Raw genomic sequence first — 26,119 nt, forward strand, 5'->3', positions numbered from 1 at the left:
TGATAGTGGAGTTATTTTTGGCATTTGGCTATCATGAAAATTGCTGCTATGGACTATTTTGTCTATGTCCTTTGCTATGTCTATGTACACCTTTATGTAGGAGTAGAATTTCTAGGCTATGGTTTGTGTGCATCTTCACTTTAATTAGATTATGCAGATGACTGTTTCACAGTAAGTGTAGATATCTTTATCCAACCACAGCATATGGGAATACTAATTACTCATCTGTGTCTAAGATAGACACACCTATTATATTATTGTTTTCTAGTACTGGGGCTTGAAGACAAGGCCTCATACTTGTTCAACTTCCTTTTTCTTTTCCTTCTTTTTTTTTTTGCCAGGCCTGGGGCTTCAACTCAAGGTCTGGGCACGGTCCCTGAGCTACTTTTGTTCAAGGCTAGTACTCTACCACTTGAGCCATACCTCTACTTCCATCTTTTTCTGTGTATTTGGTACTGAGGAATGGAACCCAGGGATTCATGCATGCCAGGCAAGCACTATACTGCTAAGCTACTTTCTCATCCCTTTCTCATTTTCCTTGCTCACAGCTAGTACTCTTATCTCTTGAACCATATCCCTAGCTTTGCTTTTTGCTGGTTAATGGTGATGAACTCTCACAGACTATTCTGCCTGATCTGGTTGTGAACTATGAACTTGTAGAACTCAGCCTCTAGGATTATAGGTATGAGCAACTAGCCCCAGATCTACCTATTATAATTAAATATGTTTGGTCCCTGTCCTGGGGCTTGAACTCAGGACCTAGATACTTCCCCTGAGATTTTTTGCTGAAAGCAAAGGCTCTACCACTTGGACCACAGCTCTACTTCTAACCTTTTTAAATTGGAGATAAAAGTACCTCAGAATTACCCACCTGGCTGTCTTTGACTGAGATCCTCAGATCTCAGTCTCTTGAGTAGCTAGGATTACAGGTATGAGCCATCATCACCCAACTATATTTTTTGTTATCTTTAAAATTTTCATTGAAAGGGTTTTATTGGGTTATTCTCACATCTACATAATTTGGTTATTTCTCTTTTGATTCATAATTCCATGTTTGTTCTATGATAGGATCTTGCTATGTAGCCAGACTGGCCTCAAACTCGAAATCTTTCTACTTCAACCTCCCGAGTGCTAGGATGATGCTTAGCTATTTTTTGTTTATAATTTAATGAAAATCATGCTTCTGACTATCTTTCTGAATATACTTTCACAATATTTATTTTAAAGTCTTTGTCAAGCTGAAATTAATTCTATTTCATGTGCTAAGTATTTTCCCCCTCTTGAACAATTTTTATTTATGTATTTTTTATTGTCGGGGTAATGTATAGAGGGGTTACAGTTACACTTGCCGGGTAGTAGGTGTACTACTTCTCATACACTGACCATATGCTAAGTTTTATTGACTGATTTCTCACTGTAGATTTGGTCTTATATTTTGAAATGTTCACTTCTAGCTTTAGCGTCCCTTAACCCATAGTAGCATGTATGACAAGTTTTTCCACATCCATTCACAAGTGGGAGAGCGCCACCTAGCCCCTGACTTCAAATATTGAACCCATTTCTATTCTATGGCCCTCTCCCTCTCCTTCTCCCTCTCCCTCTCTCCTTCCTTCAGCTAGTCTTTTTTTTTTTCCTTTCCAAATCGTCCATCTTCTTCTTCTTTTTTTTGGCACTCCTGGGTGGGGCTTGAACTCAACGTCTCCCATTTGAGTCACAGTGCCACTTCTAGCCTTTTCTGTTGTTTATGTGGTACTAAGGAATCAAAACCAAAGTTTCGTGCATGCTAGGCAAACTACCACTAAAACACACTTCAAGCCCAAATAGTCCTTCTTTTACTTTGATATCTTAAAAAAATTATTCCCTGTGTGCACATGGCAATTTGAATGCCTTTCCTCTGGAGAAACTTATTCCTGACCACTGCTCCACGACACTTAGAAAAACAAATCCAAAACTATTATGCCTGTAGCTTCAGTCATTCTGCCTGTTATGCATACCCATGTCTGTCCTCATAAATATTATTGTCTTTAAGTCAACATGTGGTACTTGAGTTTTCTTTCCCCTTAATATTTTGCTTGTTATTGTATTTGTTAAAGACACAGTATTTTTGAAGTATGAACTTACCGTCTCTTTTGATGTAAATAACTATATCCTTTTCATCACTGAAGAATTCCTTTTCTCCCCTAACTGCTTCCCTCCATCCCATGGAAAGATTATTCTAGGCTTGAAATTTTCACATTTCTGAATTCTCAGTTCTATTATCTGTCAGAAGGACCCAGGGCAAATAATCCTTAATCTCTTCCTTACCTTTAAGCCCATATTAAGCTGCTTAAACTTATCCTACAGTTTGTAATTGGAAATTGTTTTTCCCTATGAAGAAGATGGCAGCAAAACTGAGCGGTTAGTGGCTCTGCCTTTCTGCTGTCACTTGTTAATAGTACAGTATCTTCCTGGGGCTGTGCTTTTCCTTTTCCTTTTCCTTGTTCCTCTTCTTTTTCTGAGTACTGTTCTGTGAGTCAGAGCTTTCAGAAGCCCTTAGTATGATTAGGAACTATGATGGAGGCTTTCTGTCTTGTTTACCTCACTTTTCTAGCAAGCTAAAATTGTATACAATACCAAATCCTAGGTCATACCATTTCTATCTTTTTAAATGTTTCTAATGCTGCCCTCACTTAATAACTGTGCTCCCTTTATCTCTACCACAAAAAAAAAATGCTACGGAAAGCTGAGATACACTAATCCCAGTACATAGGAGGATGAGGTAGTAGAATCTCAACTTCAAAGCCAACCTGGGCTTTACAGTGATAACCTATTCTCACAAAAAAATGCTATGATGAACCCTGGTGCACGCGCTGTGGCTCATGCCTGTAATCCTAGCTACTCAAGAAGCTGAGATCTGAGGATCAAGGTTCAAAGCCAGCTCTGGCACAAAAGGACCTGAGACTCTTATGTCCAATTAACCTCTAGAAAATGGGAAGCGGGGCGGGCTTGGCTCAAAGGTAGGATGTGGCCTTGAGCTGAGGAGCTCAGGGATAGGCGTAGAAGGCTGACACCTGTAATCCTAGCTAATCAAGAGGCTGAGATCTGATGATTACGGTTCAAAGCCAGCCCATGCAGGAAGCCCCGGATTTGGTACAAAAATACTTATGGAGTTAAACTTTGCATTTTACTCTAATACACACAAATTCTACGTAGTATTAATTAGGCCTATTGACATGTGCAGTATCATACTATACATGTCAGAAACGATGTTTACTAAGCCTAATGGATGCTTTAAAGCAATGTAAAGATAGTCTTTGTCTTTCATAATTCTTCCCCACACTCAGCAGTGTTAACTTCAACTGCCTTTTAAGACATGATTCTACTGAAATTCTTTATAGATGTAAGTATTTGTGGCAATGACACAACTGTTGTGGCAGTGGCATTCTTGTCAAGGAACATTAGAAGAAGAATCCATTTGCCTGTTCTGATATTATATCACTTCTACTTATTTGTTTCTTTGTTTGTTTGCTTGCTGGTCAGGGTTTTCTGATGGTTAAATGGACATAAAAGTCTCATGGACCTTCGTGCCCAGGTTGACTTTGAACTGTGATCTGAGGTCTCAACCTCCTGAGTAGCTAGGATTACAGCCGTGAGCCACTAGTGCTCAATTTACTTGATTATTTTTTAATCAAGTCTTCTACAAAGCTGATTTCTTAGCCTTTTACTTTCCATACATATCTTCTTTAAAATTAGTTTTCTCATATCCTGCTATGTTATTCTTTATTGTACCTTCTTACTTCCCTTGTGTGTTCCTGAGAACACAGCTGTACTAAAGCTGATTCAGATTTGTAGATGTCACATTCAAGTATTGGATCCTTATATTTAGGATATAATTTGTGGTAATTTGTGATAATTTTAACTGATGACAAGTAAATAGACACTTTTAATCTATCATTTTAGGATTCTAGTCCTGCTGCTTTTGCAGAAATGCACCTTACCTTATGGTTCAAATGGTAAAGTGCTAGTCTTGAGCCAAAAAACTCATGGACAGTTCCCAGTCCCTGATTTTAAGCCCCAGGACTAGCTAATATAATGATGATGATGATATTGATGTTAATGATGATGATGTTAATATTTACATTCATATGAACTCTATACTTATTATCATACTGAGCCTCACAATAATTTGTTTAGATTAATATTGTAGTTTAGTTAGGCTAATCATTTGATAGGTAAAGAAATAAAAAAAAAAGCTCAAGTAATTTGCCTGAGGTCAAATAGCAATTAAGTACCAGAACTAGGATTCAAAATCTACTTCATCTGACTCTGAATTATATATAGTTCGACCTTATTGCCTCAACTACTCTCTACAATCAATTCCTTTGTGATTTAAAGAATAATTACTTAGGCATTTTTTGCTTCTTTACTATGTTACTAGATATGGAAAATGGACTTAAAGGCCTTTCTAATACATGGGTAAGACAGAAATGTATGTTGAATGGTATTTTATCTCAATAGCTTAGCAAAAGATAAAATATCCTCAAAAGATAGATATCCTCCTAAAGGGATCTATCCAAGGATATACTGAAGACTCAATTTTTATATTCATCCCATGAAAACTTTTTTCCTTTTTTTTAACCAGTTCTCAGGCTTGAACTTTGGGCCTATGTGCTGTCCTTGAGCTCTTTTACTCAAGGCTAGCTCTCTACCACTTTGAGCCATAGCTTCACTTCCAGTTTTCTGATAACAGACTCTGGGACTTTTCTGCAAAACTGGCTTTGAATCATCATCCTTAGATCTCAGCCTCCTGAATACAGTCGTGAACTAACAACACCTAGCCTGTAGAAACCTTTATAGGTGACCTAGGTAAAACTGTGTTTATGTTAGAAGCCATAATTTAGCAAATGTATAGGCACCCCAGTTTTTAAAGGTTTTGAATGTCATAGTATCATGTGACAGACTCTGCAATGGTAACAATATTCCACCTCGAATTCTTTTTTCTTTAGGGTTCTGTAGCTATAGCTGGTGCTGTCATTCGCTGGCTAAGAGACAATCTTGGAATCATTAAGAGCTCAGAAGAAATTGGTGAGTGTTGTAACAATGGACTAGAAAATCTGAACAATGGAGATTCTTATCTCTACAATCTGGAAATGCTTGTGATATGCTAAAAATATGAGCTATAAGTTATATGGACACTTGTTGTATGTTTGACTTGCACATAAAAACTATTTTGTGAGACTGGTGGTAGTGGCTCACACCTATAATCCTAGCTACAGAGGAGGCTAAGATCTAAGCACCACAGTTCAAAGCCAGTCCGGGCACAAATTCTGTGAAACTCTTATCTCCAACATTCTTTTAAAAAGTTGGAAATGGCACTGTGGCGCATGTGGTAGAACACTAGCCTTACACACAAAACTTCAGGGACAGTGCCCAAGCCCTGAGTTCAAAACTCAGGACCAACACACTCACACACATACACACGCGCACACACACCACTGTTTTATGGCGATTTATTGCACAGTGGATTGGCATAAGTAGTGAGGGTTATTAATACATTGGAAAAACAGGGCATAGAAATAAGCCAAGTGCAAAACTGAGCACAAGAGATTGCCTGAATCTATATATTACATTTATCTGATGAGAAGTAGCTTTAAAATTAGAGGGAACATTAAAAACTATGATACCTAAAATTTAAGTATTAATTTTTGGCACATCCTGCAGCTTGAACTCAGGACCTATGCACTGTCCCTGAGTTTCTTTTCCTCTACCACTTGAGCCACAGTGCCCCTTCTGGCTTTTTCTGTTTATGTGGTACTGAGGACTCAAACCAGGGGCTTCATGCATACTAGGTAAGCACTCTACCACTCAGCCATATTCGTAGCCTGTTAAATATTAATTTGACTATATTCACTCTATGGATAATTAATTTGAACCCTCCTGTTCATTCTTTCATCTACTTATTTAACTTCTCCTGAAAATAAACCAGTAAGAAATACATTTCTAATCCAGCATACATACACACAAGAACATTTCATATCTTAGTCTACAACCTTCAAAATAATGGAAATAAGTGGCTCTGTGGCACTGTGGCACAAGTGGTAGAGCACTATCCTTAAGCTAAAGAACTCAGAAACAGGGCCCAGGCCCAGAGCTCAAGCCCCATGACTGACAAACACGACTGACCAAAAAAAAAAAAAAGACAGAAAGAAAGAGAAATAATAGAAATAAGCTAAAATAGCATAAGGAAATGATTGCACTATCTTGATTTTTTTTGAGTTTGGTTTTGTTTTATGGATGTTCAATGTAGAGGAAACTTCCTTGTTGTTTATTAGTATATCACTGAAATTAAGAACATTTTATAGTACCAATTTGGGAATGAGTTATAATTAAGATATTGGTGTGATTTCATTATTATTATTTCTTCTGCTATTAGAAAAACTTGCTAAGGAAGTTGGTACTTCTTATGGCTGCTACTTTGTCCCAGCATTTTCGGGATTATATGCACCTTACTGGGAACCCAGTGCACGAGGGTAAGTATGTATAATTAAAATTAATTTATGGAATTTTTCAAAATAGGTAGAGGGATTCTGAATGTCCCCAATACAAAAAGTTTATAAGTGCTTCAAGGGGTAAATATGCTAAATATACTGATTTGATTCTTAGATGTTATATATGCATATGGAAATACTACATTATACCCCATAAATATGTACAACTATTATGTCTCAATTAAGAAGTGAATGATGGCTCACTCCTGTAATCCTAGCTACTTAGGAGGTTGAGATCTGATAATCATGGCTTGGAGCTAGCCCAGGCAGGAAAGTATGATTTCCAATTAATCGCTAAAAAGCCAAAAGTGGAGCTGTGGCTCACGTGATAGAATACTAGTCTTGAGTGAAAAAGACCTCAGGAGCCAGACAGTGGTGACTCAAGCCTATAATCCTAGCTACTCAGGCGGCTGAGATTTGAGGACCACGGTTCAAAGCCAACCTGGGCCAGAAAGTCTGTGAGATTCTTTTTACCCCACTTTTGTCAATCGTGGTGCTTGAACTCTGAGCCTGGACCGTCTCCCTGACCTCTTCAGCTCAAGGCTAGCACTCTACCACTTGAGCCACAGCACTACTTCTGGTTTTCTGATGGTTAATTGGAGATGAGTCTCACGGACTTTTGTGCTGGGCTGGATTTGAACTGAGATCCTCATATCTCAGCCTCCTGAGTAGCTAGGATTACAGCTATGAGCCACTGGCATGTGTGAAATTCTTATCTCCAGTTAAGACACAGAAAAAGCTGGAAATGGCAATGTGGCTCAAGTGGTAGAGGGCTAGCCTTGAGCAAAAGGAACTCAGGGATAGCATCCAGGCCCCAAATTCAAGCCTGAGGACTGGCAAAAAATGAGAGACATAAAGAGAGGCGAGGGAGGGAGACAGGGAGGGAATGATAAAACAGAATGTTATCAGTGGTATACTTTTGAAAATCTATGGATTTACTAATCAGTCACTCATTGGTTAGTAACTTATCTATTTTCAAATGATTATAAAATGTTAAAAACTTTTCTGTTTGGAGACAGTAGAACTTGTAAAGTTCTAAGAAGTTATAAATCAGCAGAGTGGCCTCTAGCGCATTCACAGTAGTATTGCTATGCTTTGTCTGGAAGGCATAAAAACGATATCAGGTAAGTGAATACGAAGTTGGTTTTATATTACTGTCATCTGTTCAAATGGAACATGAACTTAGATAAATGCAGGATTGTGGACTATTAGGAGAGGACTTTGTGAATTAACTGTACTTTATTTTCTCTCTGTTAGATTCACCCTTTCCATATTCCAGACCTTTATACCACTCTAATTAGAAAATGTTTGTATGTCATTTTAGGATAATCTGTGGGCTCACCCAGTTCACCAATAAATGTCACATTGCTTTTGCGGCCTTAGAAGCTGTTTGTTTCCAAACCCGAGAGGTAATGAATATGGAATTGTTTTCTTATATTCAATCAACTTTGACCACCCCTAAATTATGAACTAATGGTGGAAATTTTACTAACTACTGAAAATGAGCTTAATTAAAACATGATACCCGGGCCAGGAGTATGGCCTAGTAGTAGCGTGCTTGCCTAGCATGCATGAAGCCCTGGCTTGGATTTCCTGGTACCACATACACAGAAAAACCCAGAAGTGGTGCTGTGGCTCAAAGAAGCTCAGGGAAGTGCCCTCACCCCGAGTTCAACACCCAGGACTTGCAAAAAAATAATAATGCCTTTTAAACACCACATCTAGAAAAAAATGCCAGACGCTGGTGGCTCACGGGTGTAATTCTAGCTACTCACGAGGCAGAGATCTGAGGATTATAGTTCAAAGCCAGACCAGGCATGAAAGTCCTGGAGATTCTAATTTCTAATTAACTACCAGAAGACCAGAAATGGTGTTATGGCTCAAAGTGTTAGAGCACTAACTCAGGGACAGCGCCCTGGCCCAGAGTTCAAGTCCCATGACTGACAAAACCAAAAAACAACAACAGCGGGGCCGGGAGTTTGGCCAGGTGGTTAAAGTGCTTGCCTAGCAAGCATGAAGACCTGGGTTCGATTCCTCGGTACCACATACATAGAAAAAAGCCGGAAGTGGTGCTGAGGCTCAAGTGGTAGAGCTCTAGCCTTGAGAAAGCCCAAGGACAGTGCTCAGGCCCTGAGCCCAAGCCCAGGACTGGAAAAAAAAAAAAAAACAACAACAGCAACAATAAAAAAAACATGATGCCTATATAAATGCTTATCTAAATATGAAAGTATCCTTCTCTTTCAAGTACCTGTTCCTTCTCCTCTTTCTAGTACCTGTTGTCTAGCAGGCACTGGGCATTGAACGGTTAAGAGGAGGGTGAGCAACACATAGCAAGGCAAAGGAATCACAATAGACATAGACATTAAGGGTGGAAAGCAAGATGGAATTGTTTGGCTTTACTGAATCTCTGAGAGATGCTGAGGCATAATGTCAGAAAAGGATGGTTATGATCAGATCAATAAGATCTCTTCATTTTAGTCTGTGTACTTTGGGGAAGACTGTCCTGTGCAGAGATATACTTTCATGATGCTGGTTGCACTGGTTTATTTCAGATTTTGGATGCCATGAATCGTGACTGTGGGATTCCACTAAGTCATTTGCAGGTAGACGGAGGCATGACCAGCAACAAAATCCTTATGCAGCTCCAGGCGGATATTCTGTATATTCCAGTAGGTTAGTAAGCCTTTTGTTTCTTTGTTCTGATTATGTGCCTTTCTGAAGAAGTCGTTCTTCAGGTATACATAATCCCAGAATTGTTTATGTAGCCTTCTCTCCTCAGTGAAGCCTTCTATGCCTGAAACCACTGCCCTAGGAGCTGCCATGGCAGCTGGCGCTGCAGAAGGAGTTGGCGTGTGGAGTCTTGAACCTGAGGATTTGTCAGCTGTCACAATGGAGCGGTTTGAACCACAGATCAATGCAGAGGGTACATTGCTACTTTTAATAGAATACTGTGAAAATGACAGTGTAAGAGAGTTTGCCTTTCTCTTTGTAAGTTAATGGCTAAAGTAAAATAGCAAATGTGACCATTTCAGATTTGGCTGCCAAGCACTGGGTTATACTGGCCCACTTCCCCCCCCAATTTTCAAGCAAGCCTCTCTTCCAGGCCCTGCCATTCACCAGCAGCTATGTGCTTCCAGATCTGGGTCTCAGTGAAGTGCTCTGGTTAAGGGTACTGAGTAACGGGACTGATGGCTGGTGACTCACAGTTACCAAGGAGGCTGAGATCTGAGAATTGGAGTTCAAAGCCAGCTCAGACAAGAAGGACTGTGAGCCTCTTAACCTTCAATTAGCCACCAGAAAACTGGAAGTGGTGCTATGGCTCCAAGTGGTAGAGTGCTAGCCTTCAACGCAAATAACTCAGGGACAGTGCCCAGACCCTGAGTTCAAGTCCCACAACCGATTAAACAAACAAACAAAAATCGTGTTGAGTAATGAGTAATGGTAACTGTGATACTTAAAACATCTCGGCCAACCTCCTCTCATATATTTTTCCTGACTTCTAATTCTAGAAAGTGAAATTCGATACTCTACATGGAAGAAGGCTGTGATGAAGTCAATCGGTTGGGTTACAACTCAATCTCCAGAAAGTGGTAAAATGTTTTTATTGATTAGTTTTGCCATTTTTTCCTAGTATATGAAATAGATGAACTTGCATTTCATACTTAGCCAGGCTGCTCAGAAGCAAACATTCCATCCAATGTTTCTAAAGTTCTAAACAAAATGAGCATTAGCAATTTAAATGTACATACTTTGACTCTATCAGAAAATTGTCTTTGCTTATTGATTTATTCCTGGCACTTCATTTGATAACTGAATTTTCCAGAAGTAAAATCAACTAGAACCTTTTTTTTTTCTTCTTTTGCTCTTAATATGTTACCTTTTTGGGAGGCTATACTTATGACCTGAATAAATCAAAGCTCTATTAATTCCAGAATGTATTTTTGCTACTTCCTAGTCTGAGTCCAGGTACTCTGGGAGTGCATAAAATGGTAACTCCATTGAAATCAGAGAAAAAGGAATGTACCAAACATAGTAGATCAAGAGTATAGCAAAAGATTATTATACTTGTTTTGCACAAAAAGAGGAAATTTTATTTTTCAATCACTGAGGCAGAACGATGTTTAGCTTAAGTAAACCATTCAACTTGAAGCATCCTTAGGATCCTTAGAGGTGACAGAAAATTACTATTATTTTTTCCTTAATCAAACATTTAGAATATAATGAATGAAACAATGGCCAATAACCTTGAAATGTATTCTAATGGATAAATGATTCTACATAAAATATTATCTGGCTTCCAACCCCAAAGTGAATAAAGAACTGCTTTTTTGTGTGCCCATTCTGAAACTTGAACACAGGGCCTGAGTTCTGTCCCTCAGCTTTTGCGGCCAAGACTGGTGCTCTGGGGCAGGAGTTTGGCCTAGTGGTACAGTGCTTGCCTAGCATGCACAAAGACCCATGTTTAATTCCTCAGTACCACATACATAGGAAAAAACCAGAAGAGCCCTTGCCTAGGACTGGCAAAAAAAAAAAAGCCTGGTGGCCTGGTGCTCTGCCACTTGAGCCATCACTCCACTTCAGCTTTTTTTGGTAGTTAATTGGAGATAAGAGTCTCATAAACATTTCTGCTCAGGCTGGCTTTAAACTGCTGTCCTAAGATCTCAGTGTCCTGAGTATCTGGGAAACCCTTTAGAATCCAGTTTTATTTTTATTTTATTTATTTTTTGTTGGTCCTGGGCCTTGAACTCTAAGTGTTGGCACTGTTCCTGTGATTCTTTTGCTCAAGGTTAGCACTCCCCTCTTCACACCGTGCCACTTCCAGCCAGAGTAGTTTATTGAAGATGAGTCTCACTGACTTTCCTGTCCAGGGTCTTACAGACATCATCCTCAGATCTCAGCCTCCAGAGTAGCTACGGTTATAGTATAAACCACCAGTGCTTAGCTGTAAGATTTGTTTTTAAAATGTTTATCATGGCTGGGACTGTACCTAGTGGTAGAGTGCTTGCCTAGCATGTATGAAGCCCTGGGTTCGATTCCTTGGTACCACATACTCAGAAAAAACCAAAAGTGCTATTGTGGCTCAAGAGGCAGAGTGCTAGCCTTGAGCAAAATATGTCCAAGGACATGCCCAGGCCCTGAGTTCAAGCCCCAGGACTGGCAACAAAACAAAACAAAAGTTTATCATAACATATGACTCAAAACCCACCAAATCAACATTTTGAAAACCAGTCAACTTGGTTTAAACGCATTAGACAGCAATCAACTAATATATAGTATATAGTATATATTATGCATATATATTACATATGACATGTGTATTTATAAAACTGGAAAAAAGCTTTATTAAATAGTTGCCATTTAGGGCCAAGAATGTGGCCTAGTGGTAGAGTGCCTGCCTAGCATGCATGAAACCCTGGGTTTGATTCCTCAGTACACATTGCCTAGGCCCTAATTTCAAGCCCTAGGATTGGCAAACAAAAAAGAGAATAGATGCCACTTTAGTAGGAGATCCTGAATGCAGATAATCCTCACGTCTTTTCAAGCTAGAAGTCACTATAGGGACATCGAAAAAAGTTATTCTAATTTATGGCTCATGGCTTTCTCTCAGATAACCAGGACATCAGTCCTGGTGCTTTATCTCAGAGCCTGGGAGCTGTCTTTGTACTTCTTTTTTTCTTTTGCTAAAGTCTAACACTGTACCACTTGAGCCACAGCTTCACTTTCAGCTTTTGGTGGTTAATTATAGGATTACAGGCATCAGCCACTGGTACCAGGCCAACATCCCTCTTCTTCCATTTTTTTGTGTGTATGTGGCTTTGGGCTTTCTTAAGGCTAGAGCTTTTCCACTTGAGCCACAGCACCACAGCACCACAGCACCACTTTTTCTATGTATGCAGTACCCAGGAATCAAATCTGAATCTTCAAGCATGGTAGACAAGCACTCTACCACTAGGCCAAACTCCCAGCCTAAAATCCCTCTTTTTTTGCTAGTCCTGGGCTAGAGCTCAGAGCCTGAGCCCTATCCTTGAACTTTCTCAAGGATAGAGCTCTACACTTGAGCCTCAGCATGACTTCTGGCATTTTTCTTTGTATGTGGCACCGAGGAATTGAACGTGGGTCTTCGTGCATGTTAGGCAAGCACTCTGCCACTAGGCCAAACTCCCAGCCCCCAACATCCCTCTTTTAAAGGGTTTTTTTTTTGGATTATGGTAGGATCATTTTCTATTTATTGACTAGTCGTACAGTTGTCACAATTCCAAATGAGTACAATACAGTGACATCAATGTCAGTCCTTCCATCAGTCTCTCCCATTTCCCCCACCACATCTCTACCCTGAAGTTATACTGTTCAGTTTTTACATAATGTACATTGACTGTAATGACTGCATCTGCTCACTCTTCCAATATCATTTCTTTTCTTTTTTTTCCTGCCAGTCCTGGGGCTTGAACTCAGGCGACAGAGAGGTGGGGGTGGGGAGAGGGAATGACATTTCAGATTAGGCAATATAAACACAATCATGTTTTCAGGTCATTTTAAAATGTAGACTAATAATACATCTGAGATTCAGTTACAGTAGTATTACTAGGTACATTTCCATGTGGGTGCATATCCAAAATACCATCAATTGTATTTTTTAAAAGGAAGTAAAGCCATTGTTTTTGGTGAAATAGGATTTCAAATTCATGTCTAGTGGATTGGTAAAATTCTTCTTTAGTAGCCAAGTGACCTATAATTTGAATTTGAGGTGAACTGGGTAGCTATTGTTGGGGACCAAAAAAAAAATCAAGAAAGCCCAAAACAACAGCCTCCCAAAAAGTTCTCGATAGGCTCTTTTTGGCTTTGCCAGTGGGAAGGCTAATGTTGGGCTATACGTATTATATTCTTGACTATTTGTGGCATGCTTTCTGTATTGTTTGTTAACATTCATAAGCCTTGACAGTGATTATATTTTTGATTTGAAGTAATAACTCTTTACTAGCTTTTCTGAATATGCTATCTTATAACTGATTTTGTTTTGCTGTCATGTGATTCTTAACAGAAATATTGTAATTGTGTGTCTCTCTTTTGGTTTGCTTGACTGGAACTCCTACTTGGATGACCACAGGTGACCCTAGTATCTTCTGTAGTCTACCCTTGGGCTTTTTTATAGTGAGTAGCATGGTAATGTTAATCGGAGCAAGGTACATCTCAGGTTAGTTCTGCTTTAAATTAGACAATTTTTATTAGTTAGCTTTAATATATTAATGTAACTCAAGAAAGTTTTCAGTGTGTTTCATTCTTCCTCTGTTTAGGAATCTGGAAGATCAGTTAAAGCTCTAATTTGATGAATTATCAATGTATCTTTTGGGACAGATTGAAAGGACTGTGACTTGGTTTAATTTTTTCTTGTATTTAGTAGATAGCTTGGTGGGGTTATGTTCTGCTGTCAGTTGCAGTAATCTGCAAAAACCAGAAAGTACAAATATTAATGCTTAGAGGCTGGGAAGGAGGCTTAGTGTGGTAGAGTGCTTGCTGAGCATGCGTGGAGCCCCAGGTATTAGTGCAGACTAGGCAAACACTCTACCACTAGGCCAAAGTCCCAGCCCTTTACTGAATATTTAAGTAAAATGACTCTTCATATCATGAAATATATCACATGATCTGTGTTAATTTAAATAGGATAGCCATTGATGATAGTTTAAGGTTTTGTTCACATTACAAGCTTAAATTGAAATAATTTGTATTTTATGCCATATGCTTCCATGAAAGTGAAAAACATTTTAACTCCTCATGATTAGAGAAAGAGTAAAATAATATGGCTTATTGAATAAGAAGGTAACAGACCTGGGTTTAAAAAATAAAATTTAACCTTTAATGAAATGTTTGTAGAATTCTAACAAGCATTTATTTAGCTTGGCTTATCAGTTCAGTGCTATATATAAATATGAAATGAAAATTATATCAGCAGAACATTAAATTATCTTAAGTAATAATCAATTCTGAGTTTCTTGCATGAGAATTGAAAACTAGATTATTTTTACTTTGTCTCCATTCTTCACATCCAGACATACTCAGTATAGATTCTTTTCAAATAATGTACTTGTGTGCTAGCAATACCTTATTTGGTATCAGTGTCAATATGGTAAGAGTTTCTATACCTAAATATATATGGAATCTTCTTTCTGTTTCTCAAGAATGTTTGGTATATGACTCTAAACATTCCCATGAGAACTGAAATTTAAATTTATGAATATATATGTACTTATGTGTTTTATAAAATAATCTATTACATTTTTATTATCCTGAGTATTTTGGTTACATTATGATGGTCTAAGAAATATGAGGGAAAAAATCACAGCTGAAAGTCCCTCATTGTTTTTTTTGCTATCTTTATTTCTTTTTGCTACTGTGATAACATAGAAAGTCCACATCTCTGTGAAAATGCAGACATGTAACACCTCTCTAAGCTAAAGGATATGATAAATAGCCAGATTATTTAGCTTCTAAAATGCATGATCATGGTTTTAGGCATTCTCTTTAATGATATATGGTGAGATCCAAGAACAGGAGAATTCTTTCTTTGCCTTGGCAAACAATTAGCAACAGTGTTAATATTTGCTAATTTTGGAATTGGTCTAGTTATTTGTTACATCTTAACTGTGAGGCATTATTTAGAAATCATGTGATTTCTAGGTAATAAATTATTGAATAACCTTCATTGCTTTAACTCATTCATTTCATGTATGTCTTACTGATTTATATGGTTTTTGTCCCCTCCCCCTTTTAGGTATCCCATAAACAAGGTCACCACCTGTATTCCCAAGATGCAAGTGTGTTTTACCTAATGAGAAAATCCAACAATTCTGTCTCTTGAGATGATGACACTATTCACAGACTCTGATTTTATTTATAAGCCACTTGCTGCACGATTCTCCAGGTAGACAAAGAAACTACAGCAGACAAATGCCACAGAAATATTCAGTGTGTTTTATAACATTGACAACTAAGTTGGACCAGCCACCATTCTGGCTGACTCCTCCATGGTAATAATGTCCTATCCTACTCCCTGTAAGATTAAGGAAGAATTCATATCCTGTCCATTGGAATCTTTCATCAAACATGTTCAGATGCTAAAGGACCAGGACTTGATTCTCTGCACTACATATGACTGATGAAGGGATTATTACTAACCTGCTAAGGATGAGTCCTTTTCATTTGTTTTTAACAGACCCCCCAAGTCTCTTTTACATATTAGAAAATCAGAATATCTTCACTAAATGTTTAGCTGGAAACTTTTAGTACATTATTAAGATGAGAATTTGGCCAGGGACACTAGGAGCTCATACTTAGGAGTTTGAAATATGAGGATCAAGGTTGGGAATAAGCGGTGGGAGCCAAATCCAAAAATCAGAGATGCTCTTATCTCCACTTAACCACCAAAAAGCTGCGAGTGGAAGTGTGGCTTAAAGAGGCAGAGCACCAGTCTTGGGTGAAAAAGCTAAGTGAGAATGAAAGGTCCTTTGTTCAAAGACCGGTAGGTACACCTACACACAAGGATGATCATTTGTTATTCTCAGAACTTGGCTATTTTTCTGAAAAAGTAGTTGCCAAAAGTGAAATTAATCCTTTAGACATTTTACATTGCACCACTAATTATCATGACTTTCTGTCTGGATCTTATAGGGAATCTCACTTCTTTGTTCTTTTCCATTTCTCCTTTGTATATTTTTTACTTCGTATGTATAACATACACAACTATATATTTTATATAGTAGCCCATTTATAAATCAAGAGCATGTCATATTCAGTAGATTATACCAAGGCTGGTCTAAAGTGGACTACTATGTATATAAATATGTGGGGTTGTATACATTTTGAGACAATGGTTGTGCATATTATTAACCAGGATAAATTTTTGTTAAAAAGCTAAAATTTAAAATTTACATATTTGTTCTATATCAGTAAAAGCAAATGTACTTTATTATGACTTCAACTATATTCCTTATAATTTTCCATTTTATTAAATTGTCTTAGCTGGTTGTATGCTTAAAAAGAAAAATTACTATGGAATACTATAGTCAATATTATCTTCAAACATGAGTACTAGTCCAAATATACGTTCCTTTGAAAATTTTTTTCCCCATTTGGACTTGGGAATGTCAAAAAAAGTTTAAAAGTTAAGTAGATAAAAATTAGAAATAAAGCCATGATTTATCTTTCAATCTAAATATTATTAAATGATATTTTTTATCTGTGATGATAGAGAATTATTTAATGTCATATTACAATTGAACAAAAAGGTTTGTTACTAGAAATGCCTTCCAGTGAAACCAAGAATTTCACAAAATATTTACTGTTATGTTATAGATTCACTTAATCTAGCTTCTTAACATCAATTTGTAATATACATGAAAAAAAATTGTTATGTAAAAGCAAATAAACTATTGCTTCATAATTATTTTCTTCTGTTAGTGCTGAATGGAAAAGTATTTTATGTTAATAGAAAAAGTTTTGTTTTGTTTAATGGTATTAATGGTAGCTCTTATTTTACTGCTCTGATTGTATTCTTTCTAAATTATTGAATTTGCTGGGATTTATTGATAATAGCTGCCACTCAAGTGAAATAAATGTAGAAAGGTACTGTGAAAATATCACTTCGTGGCAAGGATTTTTTTAAACCTAGTAATGTTCCGACAGAGATAGGATGAGTTCATTGTAAATATTTATGCAAATCACTGTTCAGATAGTTTTACAATTACATTACTTTTTCTATAAATTGGAAGATTTATAAATGTTTGGAATTGTATACATTGATATTTAGTGATAAATTTACTTAAAATAAATTGACCTCTTATTTTTATTTGCATTTCTCATTTACAGACTAGAACTTAGATTAAAATTAAATTAACCAATGTTTCAAGCAAACATGAAAGTCGGCTCCTAACACTTGTGTAGGTTCACTGAAGAATTAGCTAACAGCTGAAGAAGTGGCTTCTGGGATTAACGTTCTATTAGAGCATATTAAACATTTCCAGAAAATGCTTTGGTGCAATCAACAGCCATTATCAGAAGACTCTCATTTGGCTTACCTTCTGTTTTCATTCTGTGCTTCAGCTTCTCTCCTCCTGGATTTAGTAAATGGAGTCCAGTCCACCATTGTTTGCTCAGTTTGATAGGCTAACATCTCAAGCTTTGGTTTTCTAACTAATCAGTAAAATAAATAATGTATATTTGCTTCTCTAATGGTATCTTAGAGGATTTTTTTAAAGTTCGTGCGCCCGAGTGCGCATGTGCGCATGTGCGCATGCGTGCGCATGCGTACCATACTTCCGCATACCGGATGTGGGGCTTAAACACAGGGCCTAGGGCGCTGTCCCTGAGCTTTTTTTTTAATCAAGACTAGTGCTCCGCGATGAATTAAAACAAACAATAGGCCCTGAGTTCAAGACCCATGTAACACATGGGTCTTGAACTCAGGGCCTAACCGCTGTCCCTGAGTGGTTTTCCACTCAAGGTTAGTGCTCTACCAGATTGAGCCACAGCGCCACGTAGTCCTCCTGGCGGTCAATTGCGTATATGACTTTCCTATCAGGGTCAGCTTGTGGAACCACGACCTTCATTCCAGCATCCTGAGTAGTTAGGATTACGGGCTCGAGCCATAGGCACCCAGTTTAAAAACAAAAAATGTTTTAACTTTATAATTTTTTGTTTTAACTGATAACTTAAATGTTGAAAGCTTACCCTGTCCTTAGTCTTGCAACTATCTAAGAATTTAAAGGAGGTTAAGAACCCAAGAGACTATGTGTTCACTCTATGTTACTGATTTACTGTATCTGTCTGGTACTATGTAATAAGATTTTCTTGAGTATTTATTATACATCAATCTACAGTATATGTGATGCTAGTCATAAACCCCTGTGGTAAATTTTCACAATAACCCTTTTGAGGTCTTAAAATGAACAAATAAAATGATAGTTTTCCTGCATAGCAGATAGGGAGAAAGGGAGAGAAAATGAAGTAGAATGCTTGCCTGTGCAGGAGTAACACATCAGAAGCTTCTAAGAGTTCAGTCTGGCATCTGAGAAAATGTAGTGGGAGAAAAACTTTCTACTACATATTTGAATCACGTCAGTTATTAGCACATAGACTATCTTATGCTTTTAAATTTTGTTAATATAGTGACTATTTGCAAAAACAATATTTTTTTAAAACTCCCAATTCTGAGAGCCTTGTACTTTCGTGTCTGTAGCAGTATTATTCATCATAATGAACTCAAATATTTTTTTTCCTTTTCCTGTTTTGTCTTTTCCCCTCGTGGCCATTTTTGATTTCTGTACCTTTTGTCTTGTTTGTAAAATTATCTGATTTGGGGAGGGGAAAGGGAAGCAAAAAAACAGTGAGACAAAGGGTGAATTAATAGAGCAGTAATTCTCATTAGACACTACGCTAAAAATAAACTATACAAGCCTGGCACCATTGGTTCACACCTGTAATCCTGGTTACTCAGGAGCTTGAGATCTGAGGGCTGCAATTCAAAGCAAACCCAGGCATGAAAGTCTGTGAGACTCTTAGCTCCAATTAATTGCTAGAAAACCAGAAGTGGCACTGTGGCTCAAGTGGTAGAGCGCTAGCCTTGTACCAAAGAGCTCAGGGTCAACAGTTCAAGCCCAACATCAGACAGAAAAGAAAGAGAAAGAAAAAAAAACACCTAATTTGTGGGGGAGGGGAGTCAGGGAAAAAAAACTTGAAGCAAATGAGGGAAGTGGTGACACTTAAAAAAGAAATGTACTTATTACCTGACTTACCTGACTATAACCGCTCTGTATACCACCTTTGTAGTAAAATTATTTTTATAGCATGTGAAAAAAATTACAGCCAGTAAGATGAAACAACCCAAATATCTGTTGATGAGTGGGAAAGCAGAAGTTGTTTATCCATTCAAGGAAATATTATTCAGTTATAAAAATGAAGAAAGCTTGCCAGGCACTCAGGCCTGTAACCCTAGCTACTCTGGAGGCTGAGATCTGAGGATCACGGTTCAAAGACAGCCCAGGCACAAAAGGACTTGTGACTTTTATCTCCATTTAACCTCTAGAAAATGTGAAGTGGGGTTTGGCTCCAGAATAGGGCAGTATCCTTGAAGGGCTCAGGGTCAGGGCCCAGGCCGAGTTCAAGCCCCATGACCCACAAAAAAAAAGGACTGATATGCTGCAACATGGATTAACTTTTAAAATATTATACGAGTGAAAGAAGGACACATAAAATGTTACATGCTGTTCGATTCTGTTTGTATGAAATGTCCATAAAATGAGATATAGTTTCTGGTGGCCAGAGCCTGGACGGTTAACAGGTATGGGCATTCTTCTGGGTTCAGAACTTTTCTGAAATTAGACTTGATAGTTACACAAATTTAATATACCAAAAAGGACTGGCATGGGTGTATGAATTATGTCAATAAAAATGTAAGTTAAGACCTGGTGCTGGTGGCTCATGCCTGTAATCCTAGCTACTTAGGTGGCTTAGATCTGAGGATTATGGTTCAAAACCCGCTATGGCAGAAAAGTCTGAGACTCATCTTCAAATAACCACCAGAAAAGTGGAAGTGGTGCTGTGGGCCAAGTGATAGAGCTTTAGCTTTGACCACAAAAAGGCTCAGGGACAGCAGCTAGATCTGAGTTCCCGATCCACAATCAACACACACACATACACAAATGTAATTTAAACTTTCAAAAGCAAATTTATTTCCACAGGCTTGTTCAAAACAAAATCACATTGTTTTGAATTTATTTTTATGAACAAATAAAAATAAACAGTCCCTTATGACCAATCAGTTTGTGAACCCTGACATCAGCTTTATTTCATGAAAAGCAGAAGTTAGTAAATTAAGCCTTTTTGGAATAGTGCTCTGCTGCTAGAGAACTTTAAAAAGAATCTTTTAAAATTGCTATTTAAAGGGTGAATGCAGAGCAGTTACAATTGCATAAGTCAGGTAAAGAGTATATTGGACAATGTCATTTCTTCTCTCCCAGTTTTTCTCTCCCATCCCCACCCACAGATTATATAGTTCATTTTCAACATAGTATCTATTGAGTGCCACTGCTGCAGTTTGTTCACCCTTTGGCCCTCCCTATCTCTGCCAAAAAGAGAGTAAACAATACAAAAAAAGTAAACAGAAACAGCAACAAAGAGAACATCTCATTTCCATTTCCTGGAGTCCGTTTTAATAAATATTGTCTTATGTGATCAGATGCACATGATAAATATTTTTATTGCTGTATTTTATTGTTGGGGTAGCGTATAGAGGGGTTAGTTACATTCATCAGGTAGTGGTTACTTCTTGGACACTGATACACCTTCTCATGTTTTTCTCCCACTTTCCCTCCTCCCACCCCTTATAAATATTGTTTTATATGATCAGATGCACATAGGCATTTTGATTTTCTTTTGTGCTGTAGTGGGGCTTGATCTCAGGGCCTAGGTACTGTCCCCTGACTGTTTTGTTCAAGGCCAGTGCTCTACTGGGTGATCTACTCTTCCACTTCCAGCTTTTTACAGCTTAATTGAAGGTAAGAGTCACATGGACGTTTCCTGCGTGGACTGGCTTCAAATCTCAATCCTCAGATCTCATCCTCCTGAGTAAGTAGGTATACAGGCATAAGCCTTGAGCACCTGGGAAATTTCAAGTGTTTAACCTCGGGAATATGAAAAATATTTTGACCACTAATGCACAAAGGATCATGTTGTTCACCTTCTGGGGGTTTTATTGTCTGATACTAAAGGACTAAGCTAACCAGTCAACATCCCATACCACTACTATAGAAAAAGAAAAGAAAAAAAAAACTGGTGGATGAGGTTGCCCTCTTCTGAAAGTATTAACCACAAGATATTACCATAGTTATCAGTGACTTGAATTTTTGTTAAGTGGAGCCCTTTATATTATTTCTAAATTTTCTGAAATATTTCATCTATTCATCTTCCTAACTTCAATCAAAACTCTCAGCCTTTAATTAATTTTCCACTAAATTTCCTTTCTAAAAAGCTTCAAGAATGAAACAATAGTCCTGCTACTTCAATTAATTACAAATATAATTCAAGTGGCAGCAAATATTTGCCAGTTCACACTACATATCTGCTGTCTCAGCTGCTAGAGAGCGCTTAAGTGTTTCTGTTCAATTTGACTTTTTATAGCACCTGTTTGCTTGATAATAAAAGTAATAATACTCTTAGAAAAATAAAAGATTAAAACGTGTAGAAAAGCACCCATAGTCCTAAAATAATTCTTGTGATTAGCATTTTGATGTCTTCCATATTTCAAAAGGATATTTCATGTATCTTTAATTTCCACAAACTTTATATGACATGTTAACAGCACAACTATATGTGAACATATGTGTGTGGAAATACAGGTGGACAAGTAGTATATAACAAATCTCCTGTATAACTAATATAAGCTAATAAATATGCTAACATATGAAGTTTAGGATGGTATTTACCTCTGGGTGGAGGTGTGGAATCACAAGGAAGCCTGAGATGTTTTAAAATTAAGAACCTAATTTTCTGAAAGAATTATTTTATTCATCTCATACAAAGTATCAGTATGCAGAAGAAATAAGTATGTGTTAGAAATTATTTCTTTAACCATTCACTTGTTATTGTCTTAGAAGAGAAAATAAAGACCCATTTAGTTTTCCTATAGAATATTGCAAAAAGTACTTATTTCACACCTGTAAGCTCACTATATTTATAATTATATATAAAGCTAGAAAATTTTCTGAATAGGAAAGTCTCAAATTTACCTAAGGTTAATGGAAAAGCAATTAAGATATCATCTTAGATCTTTTTAAAATAAGTTTAATTTTTAATTATCATTAAATAGCTGTATAACAGGGTATCAAATCAACATTTCAATTCGCAAGTATGGTGCATTTTGATCAGTGTCAACCATTCTGTCATTCTCCATTATATTGGATTTTAACTTAGCCACAGCCTGTTGTATTCTAGGCTCTAGTGTACTATAGGTCAGTGGAAGCACTAAATAATACAATGAAGTGGAATTTGTCTTCTTCTGAGTATGTTTTAAAGGCTCCCAAAGAAATTGGAGTTGTGGCTTAAGTGATAGAATGTCAGCTGAAAGCAGAGAATACAAGGTCTTGAGTTCAAACCCCATAATTGACACACATAAAAATGGGTAAAATAAAATTGATGGGTAATGAAGAAAATCAACAACTTCCAATTGAAGGGGAAATTGGGCTTTGAAATTGCCTAATTTTACCTATGCTGATTTTTTTTTGCCAGTAGCTATCTAACTAGTTTTAAAGGAAGAGACACAATGACTAAGTTGTTAGAGACCTTCCATGGCTTTCACTATTTATATGTTCTGTTTTCAGACAGAGTTCCCTAATTCTATATATTAAATACTTAGAAACAATCATATTAAGTAAGCCAGACTCAAAGGAACATAGACTCAGTGGTTTCTCTCATTTGTCATAATCAGTAGAAACCTTGGGCTCTCCTAGCAGAGATTTACAATAGAACAAATCTAGATACATAAGGCCATATAGTGGCTACTAAATGAAAGGACCTCCAGGATATAGAAACAAAAGCCATATAATGAGTGATTGTTGTCCTTAATGTACTATGTTATCTCTCATCTCTTTTGCTGTCCTTGGTTACCACATATTGTTACAGTATTTCACCTGGTTATCTGATATATTGTATATATGTGTATTTGGTTATTTGAAATTGGATAGGGAAGGGAGGAAAACAAGATGAGGGGCAGGGGTGGGGGGAGGGAAATGGGGACCAAGACATGAGAAAGGGTATCAATATATGTGAAGTAATGCACCTTCTATCTGGTGAATATAATGTAACCCTTCTATTAATTACAATAAAAATATATGAAAAATAAATACATTTGTGTATGTGTGTGCCTTGTAAAGAGAAACACCCAATCCCCCAAACAGTATATATTTTTCCTCAACATTTATATAATGGACTCTCTTAAGATTGTACCTGGAGAATAATTAGATCAGATCTATTTTTCTTAGTGGGTTGCATAATGGAATAATAAACATTATTGGAGGAAATGTCACTGACAGGTGTTCCCTGTATGTGTTTACCAGAGCCACTATATCTGGCTTCCTTCTCTCTCAGAGTCACACATGTATACCATGCCCGGCCAGGGCAGGCCTGGTGATACACAGGTCTTCATATATTCTGCAGCCTACTGCTCCCTAGCACTGTCTTCAAATTACGTCCAATGACTGTGTTGAGCTAATTGAGCTACACTGTGCAGCTTCATGGTCCACCCCACCAAGGGATTAGCCTCCTTTAAAACCAAGGAAAGAAGCTGGGTGCTGCTGGCTCACGCCTGTAATCGTAGCTACTCAAAAAGCTGAGATCTGAGCATCATGGTTCAAAGCCAGCACCAGCATGAAAGTCTGGGAGACTCTTAGCTCCAATGAATCACCAGAAAAATCAGAGGTGGTGCTGTGGCTCAAAGTGGAGAGGGCTAGCCTTGAGCTGAAGGGCTCAGGGACAGTGCCCAGGCCCAGAGTTCAAGCCCCATGACCAGAGAAATAAAACAAAACACCAAGGAAAGAAAACTCTTCTCTATTCTGAGGCTTTGTGACCTAAGTAGTTTAAGTGCAGTGTGAAGCAATAGAACTTCAAATTTAATGTGTGTGTGTTTTTTTTTAACTGAGTTTTGTTTCAGACACTATAATGCCCATGTTAAATTATAATACAGATACTGGGCCATTTCTGATGAGACATATAAAATATCAGGCCACAATGTATTGAAGAATGCACCACATTAAAATTATTTTATGTGACAAAGAAAAAAATGTTTTCCAAGCTGTCACTTGTAAGCTGTTACCAAGTTGTTCTAAGGCCAAAATAGAACAAAATGTAGTGATCTTGGTTACCTTCAGAAACATTTAGTTTCTCATAAGAAACAAAACCAACCACTTGGTGGTGCTGCTGACCAATTATCTGGCTTCTCTCTCTCTCTCTCTCTCTCTCTCTCTCTCTCTCTCTCTCTCTCTCTCTCTCTCTGTCTCTGCCTCTTTCTCTGCCCCCCCTCTCTCTCTCTCTCTCTCTGTCTCTGCCTCTCTCTCTCTCTCTCTCTCTCTCTCTCTCTCTCTCTCTCTCTCTCTCTCTCTCTCTCTCTCTCTCTCTCTCTCTCTCTCCCTCTCTCTCTTCTTTTTTTTCCTACTTTGGTATTCACAGTTAAACCAAAGCAGTGTAATGAACTTGCCAGATATATAGAATGCTTTCATGCTAGACTCTTAAGAAACAGACTTGGCTGGGAGGGTAGCCTAGTGGTGGAGTGCTTGCCTAGCATGCACAAAGCCCTAGATTTCAATTCCTTGGTACTGCATACACAGAAAACACTGGAAGTAGTGCTGTGGCTCAAGTGGCAGAGTGCTAGCCTTGAGCAAAAAGTGTGCAAGACAATGCCCAGGCCCTGAATTCAAGCCCCAGGACTGGCAAAAAAAAAAAAAAGGAAAAACAAAAACTTGGGTGAGGTTGCTTAAGATTCATTGTATACAAGCATGGAAATGTCACAACACAATAAACTCCACCACCATTACACAGCTAATATATAATTTTTAATTTATTTTTATTTTATTTTATTTTTGGTTATGGAGCTTGAACTCAATGCCTGGGTATTGTCCCTGAGCTTTTTTGCTCAAGCCTAATGCTCCTCAACTTTTAGCCACAGCTCCACTTCTGTATGATTTTTAAAGGCTTAGCTAATGGCTTAAGTCCACTTACACTTCCAACATCTTTGATTTTTCCTTAGGTTTCAAAGTTCAAAATACAAGTCAAGTTTATTGCGCTCTTCATAAATTATAATTTAGCATTTAATAGTGAAATATCTGTTAATCACGTATTACACACATGGCTAAATATATTCAACCACAATATATTCTTGTGGCCTTTTTTCATATATTTTTATTGTAATTAATAGAAGGGTTACATGATATTTGCCAGATAGATGGTGCATTAATTCCCATATATTGATACCCTTTCACATGTCTTTGTCCCCATTTCCCTCCCCCCCCAACCCCCACCCCTCATCTTATCAGGTAACAAAGTGAGATACTGTAACAATATGAGATAACCAAGGGACAGCAAAAGAGATGAGAGATAACATAGTACCTTAAGAACAACAATCATTCATTATATGGCTTATGTTTCTATCTCCTAGAGATCCTTTCATTTAGCTTCCTACTATATGGTCTTGTGGCCTTTTTTATTTTATAATCTTTTTTTTTGCCAGTCCTGGGACTAAGGCCTGGGCACTGTCCTTGAACAATTTTTGCTCAAGGCTAGCACTTTGCCACTTGAGCCACAGCACCACTTCTGGCTTTTTCTGTGTATGTGGTATCCAGGAATCGAACCTAGGGCGAGTACTCTACCACTAGGCTGTGATCTTGGCCCCTACAATCATTTTTTCTGCTGTAACTTAAGGCCTTGGCACTGAGTCTGATCTTTTCTGCTCAAGGTCAGCCCTCCACCTCTTGAGCCACAGCTCCACTTCCAGGTTTTGGATGTTTTATTGGTGATGAGTCTCATGGACTTTTCTGCTCAGACTGGCTTCAAAC

The 26,119-nt window shown here is 37.7% G+C and overlaps 1 protein-coding gene across 4 annotated transcripts in view; it reads left to right on the forward strand.

Annotated features, from left to right (window-relative positions):
* Gk (glycerol kinase) overlaps nucleotides 1–17,743 on the forward strand; it is an 80,791-nt gene extending 63,048 nt beyond the window's left edge. For 2 of the 4 annotated variants that reach the window (XM_090326680.1, XM_090326681.1), the window contains 8 exons: nucleotides 4,986–5,064; nucleotides 6,413–6,509; nucleotides 7,852–7,936; nucleotides 9,080–9,200; nucleotides 9,307–9,450; nucleotides 10,037–10,117; nucleotides 13,633–13,719; nucleotides 15,295–16,649. In XM_090326680.1, the coding sequence (XP_090182806.1) occupies nucleotides 4,986–5,064; nucleotides 6,413–6,509; nucleotides 7,852–7,936; nucleotides 9,080–9,200; nucleotides 9,307–9,450; nucleotides 10,037–10,117; nucleotides 13,633–13,719; nucleotides 15,295–15,305 (705 nt within the window). In that variant the 3' untranslated portion in view covers nucleotides 15,306–16,649. Of the gene's footprint in view, nucleotides 1–4,985; nucleotides 5,065–6,412; nucleotides 6,510–7,851; nucleotides 7,937–9,079; nucleotides 9,201–9,306; nucleotides 9,451–10,036; nucleotides 10,118–13,632; nucleotides 13,720–15,294; nucleotides 16,650–17,387 lie in introns of those variants that run through there. The other 2 variants (XR_016533869.1, XM_090326682.1) reach the window with 2 other exon arrangements.
* The last annotated feature ends 8,376 nt before the right edge of the window (nucleotides 17,744–26,119 follow it).

This window comes from Megascapheus bottae, chromosome X (genome assembly GCF_031878675.1).
Source record: "Megascapheus bottae isolate mThoBot1 chromosome X, mThoBot2.hap1, whole genome shotgun sequence".
In the NCBI taxonomy this organism is placed as follows: domain Eukaryota; kingdom Metazoa; phylum Chordata; class Mammalia; order Rodentia; family Geomyidae; genus Megascapheus; species Megascapheus bottae.